The sequence below is a fragment of the Rosa rugosa genome, chromosome 3 (genome assembly GCF_958449725.1).
Source record: "Rosa rugosa chromosome 3, drRosRugo1.1, whole genome shotgun sequence".
NCBI classification, from domain to species: domain Eukaryota; kingdom Viridiplantae; phylum Streptophyta; class Magnoliopsida; order Rosales; family Rosaceae; genus Rosa; species Rosa rugosa.
In genome coordinates this window covers 47,727,581-47,738,791 of record NC_084822.1, presented here as the reverse complement: position 1 = coordinate 47,738,791, position 11,211 = coordinate 47,727,581, and the positions used below count along the sequence as shown (strand labels likewise).

General features: G+C 35.0%; 3 protein-coding genes across 6 annotated transcripts; 1 reads left to right on the top strand and 2 right to left on the bottom strand.

The window, feature by feature from the left end:
• Nucleotides 1-5,058: 5,058 nt before the first annotated feature.
• LOC133739629 (uncharacterized) lies at nucleotides 5,059-6,487 on the bottom strand. Its single transcript, XM_062167412.1, has 3 exons — nucleotides 6,319-6,487; nucleotides 5,964-6,032; nucleotides 5,059-5,443 (listed from the first exon to the last, which is right to left on the bottom strand). The coding sequence occupies exons 1-3, from the start codon at nucleotides 6,478-6,480 to the stop codon at nucleotides 5,249-5,251; spliced, it is 426 nt and encodes a 141-aa protein (XP_062023396.1). The 5' UTR covers nucleotides 6,481-6,487; the 3' UTR covers nucleotides 5,059-5,248.
• A 113-nt stretch (nucleotides 6,488-6,600) lies between these two features.
• Nucleotides 6,601-8,426, top strand: LOC133739630 (uncharacterized). 2 transcript variants are annotated; one of them, XM_062167413.1, is made up of 3 exons: nucleotides 6,601-6,730; nucleotides 6,877-6,975; nucleotides 7,979-8,426. In XM_062167413.1, exons 2-3 carry the CDS (start codon nucleotides 6,929-6,931, stop codon nucleotides 8,277-8,279), a joined length of 348 nt encoding a protein of 115 aa, XP_062023397.1. In that variant the 5' UTR covers nucleotides 6,601-6,730; nucleotides 6,877-6,928; the 3' UTR covers nucleotides 8,280-8,426. The 2 variants fall into 2 exon arrangements, with proteins under 2 accessions (XP_062023397.1, XP_062023398.1); XM_062167414.1 differs by having other exon boundaries at nucleotides 6,609-6,730; nucleotides 6,837-6,975.
• A 193-nt stretch (nucleotides 8,427-8,619) lies between these two features.
• Nucleotides 8,620-11,211, bottom strand: LOC133739628 (agamous-like MADS-box protein AGL104). Of its 3 annotated transcripts, none has more exons than XM_062167411.1 (11): nucleotides 10,932-11,211; nucleotides 10,768-10,821; nucleotides 10,642-10,657; nucleotides 10,512-10,573; nucleotides 10,338-10,368; nucleotides 10,120-10,181; nucleotides 9,905-10,004; nucleotides 9,772-9,822; nucleotides 9,554-9,681; nucleotides 9,243-9,463; nucleotides 8,620-8,980 (listed from the first exon to the last, which is right to left on the bottom strand). In XM_062167411.1, the coding sequence occupies exons 1-11, from the start codon at nucleotides 11,135-11,137 to the stop codon at nucleotides 8,898-8,900; spliced, it is 1,014 nt and encodes a 337-aa protein (XP_062023395.1). In that variant the 5' UTR covers nucleotides 11,138-11,211; the 3' UTR covers nucleotides 8,620-8,897. The 3 variants fall into 3 exon arrangements, with proteins under 3 accessions (XP_062023395.1, XP_062023392.1, XP_062023393.1); XM_062167408.1 differs by having other exon boundaries at nucleotides 8,620-8,951; XM_062167409.1 differs by having other exon boundaries at nucleotides 8,620-8,951; nucleotides 9,243-9,460.

Below are 11,211 nucleotides of genomic sequence, written 5' to 3'. Positions count from 1 at the left end.
TTAAAGACTAGATAACAATTAATTAAATTAACAAAAACCTTGCTTTTGAGCTTTAATCAAGGTAGTTCATCCATTACAGATTTGCGGTTATTGAATTAAGGTAATGTTAAACAGTTTGGAGTTGATCGGAAATTCTATGAAACTACAAAACCTTGTTTGTCAAAAATTAGTACTACAAGAACCACAGTTAAAAATCTAATATTTGTAATTTTGCGAGAAGAAAGAGTGCGAGTGAGGATCGGAGATCGCATATCGACATCTTTTTACCTTATATCTGATTATCATATTGCAGTATCTGATTATCACGTTTATTGTACTTGACTAAAATATATAATAGGTAGAACCTATAGTTTCTAAGCATAAAATTTATTATAACGCATTGTAACCCATCATAAACTTGTAAGAAACACACGAGAGGAAGTTAGATATATGTATAAGAATCCTCGGAAAGATAGGAAGAGATGCAAAGGGAAGTCAACCAAAAATTTAGGTTCCACCGTTCCACTAAGAAAAAGAACATGAAGCACACAAAAAACACCACAATTAACTCAGAAAGTAATAAGAATTAAAAGTTCGTTCCATTTTTTTTTTCTTTCCAATGGTCCAACTTTTATATCTTCGAGAGCTGACATATATTTTATCCAAATAACCTGCTCCTAGCTAGTATTTTTACTTATCTATCTCAATAAAGCTTTTTTGTCACAAATTCATCTAATGCTATTTCTGCTCCCATGAGGGCTTTGTTCATGGACCCTTTTCTTTTTTCTTTTTATGCAATTTGTTTTCCCGTCAAAAAAGAAATACTGAATTGAAAATTAATGTTCACCATATTTTGGCCCGACTGTTAAAGACAAACTTCGTGATGGTTTGAATTTTGAAGTACAACAATATTTTGGTATTTTCAATATGACAGTCAATGTATATATATATATATATATATATATATATATATATATATATAGAGCCGTTCAGAAGAGGACATCCGCAACCCAGAAAAAGTGCGGACGTCTCTCCTCCAATGTCGAGAAGGCGACGATAGTTGCGCTGCGGTTGCCGGGCGAGTAAGAGTGCAGAATGTAAAAAGGGGAGTGTAAATTTTACTCCCTTTAGCTAATTGACTCAATTGGGACGTGCATACATCAAAATTTTCTCATACATATCATATATTTTTCTTTTTTTTGATATCATACATATCATATATTAAACAACCCAAATTGAAATTTCTATTCTCATTTATCAGGTATCTTTTATAATTATGTGCTAATGTGCTTCGACAACTGACATCTGTTGGACTAATAATCGATTAAGACAAGCTAATCATGATTAACAATTCATAATCCAAGTCAAGGCTTTACTTTGTAAAAAAAAATAAAATTATTAATTAAGTACTAACTAGTTCATGATAATTACATCTAATTTCTTAAACATAGTTAACGATTGTCAACTGCCATCAAAATGTCCATTTGTGTGTGTAACATATTTATCAAGTGAGAGATGAGATTCTTAGTCTGTGGGAAGTTTTCAATTGCAGAAACAAGAGATTCCCTTCTCTAAAATAGCTACATTAGAGTTAGGTCAAAGTTGACAACGGGCAAATCGTGAAACCCTACACGAAGCACACCAGCAGCTAGCGTGCATTGCGTGATCACCAACATATGTGTGCGGCAATGATGACAGTTAAATTGTTAATGCAAGGGTTTTAGGGTTTCACAACACCCACAGCCTTCCTTACTTGTAACGCGAGTTGAGCCAAACATATCAAGAATATATATTGGGCAACATAGAACTGACACGGTCTTAACAGTTACATGATTTAGGTTTGTTAACTAGATTAAGAAAAATTGAATTAAGACCCTCACATGCATCTAAGCCAAAACTAATTGCACATGAGCATAGTGACTTGACTTTATAAACAAATCTTCTTTTTGATAAATATTTTAAGCTAAAAAAAAAAAAATTTCATAAAATGCTCTATTGCGCATTACACTTTTGAATTTGGAATACAAATATTACCATGCCCTAGAAATCCAGAAATTATACAATATGTTATGTATCACTACATTTAACACTCTGATATTGTTAAACTTGATATATAGACCAACTTCATGCAGTTGTACTTGTCAAAAATAAGAAGGAAAAAAAAAAAAAACCATTTTTCTTCCTAAAACAAGAAGTTGAAAGAGATCAGAGTTTCGTACTTTTACTTTTCAAGTTCATGCCTTGGATATGTATTCTGTCAGGTTAAGTAAAGAAAATTGCATGGTGCATACTTTTCTTTTCAGTTTTTTTTTTTTTTGGCTCTCTACTTGTTAAACTATATAAATCGATGACAGATGCGTGACTTCTTTTTAATTTCTGGAACTGATGATCTGTGACTGTTGCAACAAATATAAAAGGAATTATAAATGATTTAATCACAGATGACAAATCAAAGCAACATTCTGTGGTTGTTGGATGTAATGAAAGATTACAATATGGAACTCGGCAACTCCCACTCCTTTGTTTTTCTCATTGTCTTTGCCATCAGATACTTTTCTCTGAAATCAACGAACTAAATGCAACTATTGGAATAAGAAAGCTACAATATCTTTCTCTGAACAATTAAAGGTATAAATAATTATATGCATTCTATTCATCTAGATCAGTTTACATAAGGTCTAAGCATACCAATCATTAATTTTTGGTCTACCACAACTTCACATAATTGATAATTGTAGATTAGCTCCGTGTCTATATGAATTTGTCTATCTCGTTCTGGAGTTGGTCTACTATTGCATTAAGCGAGTTTAACATTATTGAAAAGTAAAGTACTGGTTTGCTAATGCACCTCAGGGAATCCTATTATATATATAAACACGCAGACACCCAGTAAACTGATCACAACTTGGATGAACTTGAAAAATCAATGGAAAAAGGAAAATGGCTCTTACTGAGTCGAATGGCTAAAGACATGTATAAAATCAACTCCAAACTTGACAAAAGAGATCAACTAAAAACAGTTGGAGTAAACGCTTACCCTTTGTCTGTACGAAAGATAAGAATGAGCTCTAAATGCAGGGGCAATTTCATATTTGCATATTTTACAAGTCAAACTTTTCTTATCAATGAATTCATAACATGTCATGACATGTAGATGTGAGTGAATCCTTTACAGTGCCCATATACATTGGCATCGAAAGCAATGGCTCTACTGTACCATCTTAACTTATTATGCCAAGCAAATAGCTCAAAATTTAGGGTTCATACTTATCATCATCTTCTTTTTCTAATCTCATCCTTTTTTAAATGACTAGCAAACCTACTAGTTAATTTGGCAACCACCACTAAAATGATGCCTACTTTGAGTCTAGTAAACCTTTGCGAAATTTCATAGTGTAGGTAGATTCCTGCTATAATGTAAGTGGTAGTTAACCAAAACCAAAACCAATTTGGCTTATAGTGTCTTTCAATTTTCAGCCATATATGAAGATGAACATGACATTTAAACAGCGTGATGCATATGGCAATCTTACCAATAACATATCTCAAAGAGGAACGTGCTGGTCCTATATATCAACTAGTTTGACACCACGTCCTAATGCAATTTTAGCTCCATAACTGAGACCAAGTACAAATATCTATTAAAATAGATAGATGAGGCATGTAGACCTAGGTTGGGAATAAGCCCTACCAAGTCTAAGAACTAGGAGAGTATGTGTGTGTCCTCCACGTGGAGAGCGAGCAGTTGTTCCACATCTGGTGTTCAAAATTTTATCAATGGAGATGAACAAGAGTAACGAAAGTTAAGTTTGAGAGGCAGTGATGTTACAGCTTGAGATACATTAAAAACTAATAAGGTAGTGACAGGGTGATGGGTACTTGATTGTCTTATTAGGCGAGAATCATGCAATTGTTTATGTTAAGATTTTAAATTAGTTTCTAACAGTTATGAAAGCACCAATTGGGGAGTTTTTTAGGGGACAAAAGACAGTGACCTTATTATTTAAGAACATGCAAATTGTTGCACTTTGATTACAGACCTTATTTTTTAGTCTTCTTCATCTGGTGACGCCATGGTTACTCTTGGAACTGAGTGAACCAACCAGGATACTCATCTCACCCTCCATCTAGAAGATATTTCCTTAAAGAAATAAGCTTCCAATCTTAACAAAGAACTCAAGTCCTAAGCCGGCTCCCTACCTGGGGTAGCAATGTCCCTTTGCTTGAGCACTAACCCCAGCTGGATTAGCAGCTTAGCGCCCCATGATCTGGGTATTTGGGGTAGCATGCTGATCGATGATACAAGAAGCATGCACATGATCACCTCACAGAACAGCTAAAACCTATAAATGGTATGTCATCATCTATCAAATAAATGGTTTTGGTATATTACCTATATATGGACTTGCGGTTGGGTTTTATTCTAAATCCAATATCCTTTCCTATAAGGGTTGGATTTTGATTTGAGAACACCTAGATTTGGCAGAGAAATAAACCTCACTGAGACTGTCCAAGTGGACTAGAGACACCTTGTAAAAGCCCACTATGGTACCACAAAAAGAAATAAGAGTTCATCATTGGTTATAACTTTCAACAGGGAAACAGATCTTCGATATCAGAAGGAGATGCCATGACTCAACAACCTATGGCTTATAAGCTTTAAAGACCGAAAAAATAAAACAATAGCAATCTAATTTATCAATTTATTGCATCAATTTTCTATGCTAGTGAGGCCAAGAATCCTCTATCCTACTAAATCTTAAGGAAACATTCTGAAAAAGATGCCATACTTAACAGGTTTCTATGTTCAAAAAGATCTTAAACAGTAGAAACCAGGAATCTCAGTTCCACAAGTCATTCTCAGCAACAAGCAAGAGAGAGGGTTCTGTTCATTTATTCATAGGTGTATCGTTTGTTATTACATAACACTGGTTCACTTTCTTACTCCTTTAGATGACCAAAATCTCATTTTTGTGTACAAAGACTGGACTTAATTCATGCTTGTTCTTCTTTATGTGGCATTCAGCCTCTTTAGATCAGAAGAGTATTTTATGACTGAAGAAATTAAGTCAACCACAATTAATCAGGAAAAGCAGCTCAAACTCATACTCCAATGAATTTTGTCTCGTAAATATCTTTTACATTATATTAACAAAAATAAGAAAAGTCAATATCTAATACTGGAGGGAGCCTCGCAATTCCTAAGAGTTGGTATTTTTCACTTTTCCTCTGAATCAAATTAACTAACCTGTTCTGGATGAAACGTAGATCAGTTGATATTTTGATTGCCAATGAGGGAACCCTCTTTTTCATTAAGTGAGGCATGGACAACCCTTGCTGCTGCTATGGCAGAATCTGCCCTCTTGATAACTTCCCCAAGATCTCCAACCTTCTCCGACAACAATGTGACATTTGAGTTGGTTGTCTTAACCAACTTGTTTGCAGTTTCCAGAGCACCGCATAGCTGCAATATTTAAAAAGATAATCAGCGTCTATACAATATATTCAAAGTCTCGGTGTTTGTGATTTTTTACCCTACACACCACTGTATAATTTTACTAAATACCCTTCACAAATGACAAATGATAGAAACCATTAATAGTTTTTGAAACTTATCCACTTTATACATCACTTTAATATGTATCAAATGGAAACTGAGAATGATAACTGTAAAGCAATCAATCATTGTTAAGGTAATCCTACAAAACTTAAGCAAAATTTGCTCACAACCAAGTAACCTACAAGACACAACAGTGAAAACTTCAATAGAAAAGATACGTAGCTGCCATCCAACAAGTCCTTGGAAATACTTGGATCAAGTAAACAGCCTTTCAAAAACAGATTGAGGATGTAAGAGTCTCAAATACTCAGACGCAAATATGCATGAGCCACAATGTGAGGTTCTGTGAGTGGTGTACACAAATCATCCATACAGGATCAATATATAAATATGACATTCATATCCTCAAAAGATAATTCATCACCTTCAGAGTAAGACCTGCCCATGAGTGGTCTGTACCGGCAAGCGCCTCATTCAGCTGCTCATAGTTCTCCTAGAACAAAGTAAGAGAATGTGAGCCAATTTTGCGCAAAGAACAAACCTTTTCTCCTTCAACAAAATCATACACATTTTACGTGATGAAACCCAAGTTTCCAATCAACTGGAGTTCAAGGGTCCAATTCCCATATAACAATTCTGCAACTCAAGTCCAAATTACTTGTCTTTTTTGCTAATGGGTATTCAAATTTCCAAACACAGAAGCAAAGCATCCGCTAAATTGTTAACAGGAATCACAGAACAAGAATCAAATGGCAATGAGATTGTGTAACAAGGAAAACCTGGAACAACTTGGTAAGGTCCGGGTTTTGACTAGTAGAGGTGGAAATAGGAGCAGAAACCGAGGGCTCATGTTGTTGCGGTGGAGGTGAAGCATCTGATTCTCCCACATCGCTCAGCAGATCGCCTATGCATAGAAGCGGTCCTCCCACACCTTTCATCATCTCCCTCCTCGTCCTCGCTTTTGCTTTTGCTTTTGCTTTTGCTTTTGCTTTTCATCTCACCTCTGTAAACCCCTCTCTCTCTCTCTTATATAATCTGGGCTTCTTCTTTTTTTCCCTAATGAACGACCCGACCCGACCCGACCCGGGAAATGAAAGTAAGAAGAAGAGGGGTCTCGGGCTTCAAGTCTTAGTCTTTTTTTTTTCGAGTGAGGAGCTGAAGGCTTGGTCTTCTCGGCGTGTCTCCGATCAGGTGAGCCTCGTTTTCCGACCAGTGAGCTTTCTTAGGGTTTTGTTGATTCGATTTGGTCTGTCTATCTCAATTTTGAAAAATCTCCCAAAATCAAACTCCTCCGCAGAACTAAGTTGGTGTAATTGTAATGATTTCTGGGGAAACAGGGTTGAAGTGGATTGCTACTACTGAGCACGGTTGGAGCTTTAAATTAGAGGAATGGGGGGCCAAGAGGTTAAGCAGCTTGAGGATTGCACAGTTGCCAAGTCAGTTTCAATTTTTCTTGCTGTGATTGTGTTTCAGCTTTGTGCCTATTATTATTGTTAAATGATGGTGTTCAGGTTCTTAATATCGGGAAGCAAAATTTCGGTTCGTTTATCATTTGCATTTGGAGCTTGGCCATTTTAGAACAGTAGTTACAGCACTGATTGTGAATTGCTTGCTATTCTTGTGTGTACCATTGCGAATGCCATTCCAATATGAAGCTTATGAGTTATGGCATTTTCTGGTTCTTAGAAAATAAGATTGAATGAGAGAAGGGTGTGACCAAAATGAGTCTTAGTTGTAGATTCAGACACTCTATAAGCTTTGCATAACTGTTCCACAGATTAGTCATTATAATGCTATACATATTGGTGGTCAGTTGTCGAAAAGAGTATCATATATATATATATTGATGTTGAAAAAGTTAACAAACTTTTCTGGACCTCGGAGATCACAGATGTTCATTGGTTTGTAAACTTTTGTTATGAACCAGGATACATGTAGATCAGGCAGAAATCGTATCGAAATATTTACAGCTGGGAAGATTTAGGCCAATCTACTGAAACTTGTATAAGTATTCTGTAACTGTATAGGCAATTGCTCGCATCAAATCCATAGTCTTTGGATTCTATGTCCATAGCTAATCTGCTTTGTTTGGTTACACCTTTTTATTATCTTATGGAGATTGATGCTTCTGATCAGCTCACTGATCCATGATTTTTCGTGAAAGATGAAATTGATTTGACATTTCATTGGCCCTTATCTACGTTTATAACTATAAATAATAAATAAGCTTTATGGATTATAATACATTCTGAAGTGTATTTGGCTAAATCAGTACACCAACTCACTTCAACACAGCAAGTCAAGTTCATTGTACAAGACACATTAGCTATGATTCTCTTTTTGGGATCATATATAGAATCTTACAATCTTTCCCTTTTTTTAGCTTATCCTGCTTCACTCTTACCTGTATAAGTCTTATTGAACATGATTCATCTGCAGTGCGTTGGGCACTTGGGTATTCTCAGTAGCAGGGGCTTTGCTAGCAATTCCGGTGGGGATAAAAAGGAAATCTTTAGGGCCACTTGTCTTCTTTGGCACAACCGGTACCATGCTTGACATCATTATGGGTATCACTCAGTGTGAAAGAGAACATGCAGAACGCCAAGCGAAGCTTTCAGAAGCCCAAAATTCTGCAACCAATGCTTCTTTTTCTGAGACTGGAGCCGAGTTGTCTTCTTTGTCTGAGACCAGAGCCGAGTATTCTTCTTTTTCCGAAACTGGATCCGAGTCTTCAACTTGACAATATGCAGCAATATGCAACATGTTTCGACTGCTCTCAGATTTTACTGTAAAAGCTGAATACTTTTTTTTCTGAATGACCTGTGGTTTGAATTCTGCCTTCAATCTGCATGAGTTAATAATCACACTAAAGTAACTTCATTTGATCTTTCTTGCTTGTAATTTCCTAGAGTTCATTCCAAGCACAGATTTATGTTGCCTTTGTCTTCAACTTTTATCTTTCCTGATGACCAAGTTGTTGGCCCAGGTTGTTTTCCAATTTCGTTCAACTTTTGAAAAAAAATCTTAGACTACCATTGTCAACGGCCAAATTGTCGCCCTGAGTTGTGCTTCAATTTAATTTAATAAAATCTCAGACTCTGTTCGTTGTCATCGGTACATGTTTTTCAAAATTATAAGTAACATCTCATTATTCTCATAATATCTTTGTCGAAATACAAGTTGTCAGTAATGGTTGTCTTCCAAATTAATTTAAGCAACATCTCATCTATAAGTTGTTGGCCAACGTTGTTCCAGTTTACATGTATCTCAAGGATGCATTGTACAGTGACTTAAGATGTAGAGGTTGAAGGAATGCATTGTACAGGCACCAAGGGAAAGAGGCATCCATATGTGCATGTCATATTTGATGTGTGAACAGCTGAGACATGTGAAGTACTTGTTGTCGTCTTTGCTGTGAAGGAGGAATGGGTGCGTTATTTCCTGCTAATAATAATATCTTCATCATTAACACATCTATCTTTAAGTTTAAAGAAACAAGTGCATGAAATAAATTCATGTACATATTGTCTTTATTAGTGATTGAAAGGAAACATTAATAAATAACCCAATTATGTTTCCTTACATTACAATATTACATGATTATTGTGTTCTCATGCATGACTCGCAGTACACCAATTACAATTTGCATATTTTTACTCTTGAAAGCCAAAAATTTTAACCTATATGCACATCAAAGTTGTACCTGTAGGATACAACTGATTCCATGGAATCAAGTTGACATCAGTGCCTTGTTCGATTTCAAGATGTTCTTGTTGTACTTGCGCTACTACTGATCTCCTATTGTTATTTTCACCCTCAAAACCATTTGCTAGATTGATCATGTCATCATCAAGATTCGTGTTTTGGCTATCAAGGGGTAACATTGGTGCTACTACAGCAATTGGTTGGGGCGCTGAATCACTACTGCATGCACAAAAATTTATCAAATTAGACAAATAAATTATTATAAAAGAACATAGATTGATATCCTATTATGTATTATTCATCAATCACCTGAGGGGAAGAAAGCCATTTGCACTCAAGAAATTTAGGATCTCAACTTGAGGGTCCAGATAAGTGGGTTGAGTAGTACTATTTCCTGCTGCAATCACAAGTTCATCTGCATTTGGAGGAAGATGAATCTATATACAAACACAATAAAACATATCAAACTATATTAATTTTGGAGCTAGACACTTTGTTCTTAATTATCAGAAGTTTACGTTAATAACCTGTGGTTGTACTGCTATAGCAGAGGAAGAATTACACACTCCTAGAACTTGCTGTTTAACATAAGTTTATAAAGATCAGACTTGGTTGCATCGAAGGGGTTGAATATACACATAATACATTGATTAAATATACCTTGCGCATGTATAGACGATTAAGAGTTTTCTCGAGGATCTGCTCCCGTAACTCAATATCGGGCAGTGTTGTGATCTTAGAGAGATCACCTTCAAATATTCTAAACATAATTAATTAATAAATATATATAAATTATTCATCCATATTACAAATTTATAGAATTATAATTGATTTATATTTAGATATATTAATAGGAAACAAAGAACTTAATACACCTGAGTTGATTTTCCACTTCTTCCATTTGTGACTTACAGTATAGGATTTCTTGTTGAATCTCCTGTCATTGATATGCAGTGACAAACAATATACCAATATTAAGAATTTGATATTGAATCCAATAAACTAACGCATTCGATTAAAGAATCCAACCAATGAGAATCAACTTCAGGTGTGTTTGATCTAAATGAAATGGCTTCTTTCATGAAGCACCTACCTGCACATGATCAAAATCTGCACTAACTGGGCTGCAGAGACAGCATGTCATTAGAACAGTGACACCAAATAAAGAGTTGGTACTATAATGGCATGGGATAGTTGCCGGCGATTCAATACAATAATCAAATTAGTAAAATTATAATAGAAATACTGAAAAAATAGAGCCAAATACCTAATTGTTTGAAACGTTTGATTAACTTCACTCTTCAGCTTATTAAGAATGCTGCGAAGAATCTAAACATTTCTTTTTATTATAATATAATCAAAAAACATATATGCAACTCTGAGTAATTGATGCTCACCTCTTCATTATGAAGACTTTGATACAATTAGATGGAAATGTGAATATGCATCACAAGATAAGAATTAAAATTAGTCACATATATGTTATACTCGTTATCAAGACCATGATCAAATAATCAACTTACCGTCCTCGTTCATGTCTTGAATAATTGATATATCGTGCTAAAATGTCTTCAATACTTTAAAAATTAAGGAAAAAAAAATTTAACGTCAGCTAATAGAAATGGTAAACTCCAATAAAATAACTAATAAATAGAAAGTAATTAAATAATATAATTTAGTATTACACCTTTTATTGCCAGAGAATAGACTAAGTCTCCCAGACGGAGAAAACATGATGAGAGCTACATCAACATCACAGAGAACAGACAGTTCATAAGCTTTTTTAATAAGTCCGTTTTTTCTCTTTGAGAAAGTGATCTGTCTGTTAGCGGTATTCTCAATTCTCTTCATCTGAAGTTTTACTCTCCCCATTTTATTTCTTTCAGGTTTCATTCACATGTGTTTCTATCTTCTTTACAGATTTTCTTCCTGAGTGTGCTTCTGACCCTTTCAGATTATATTTCAGT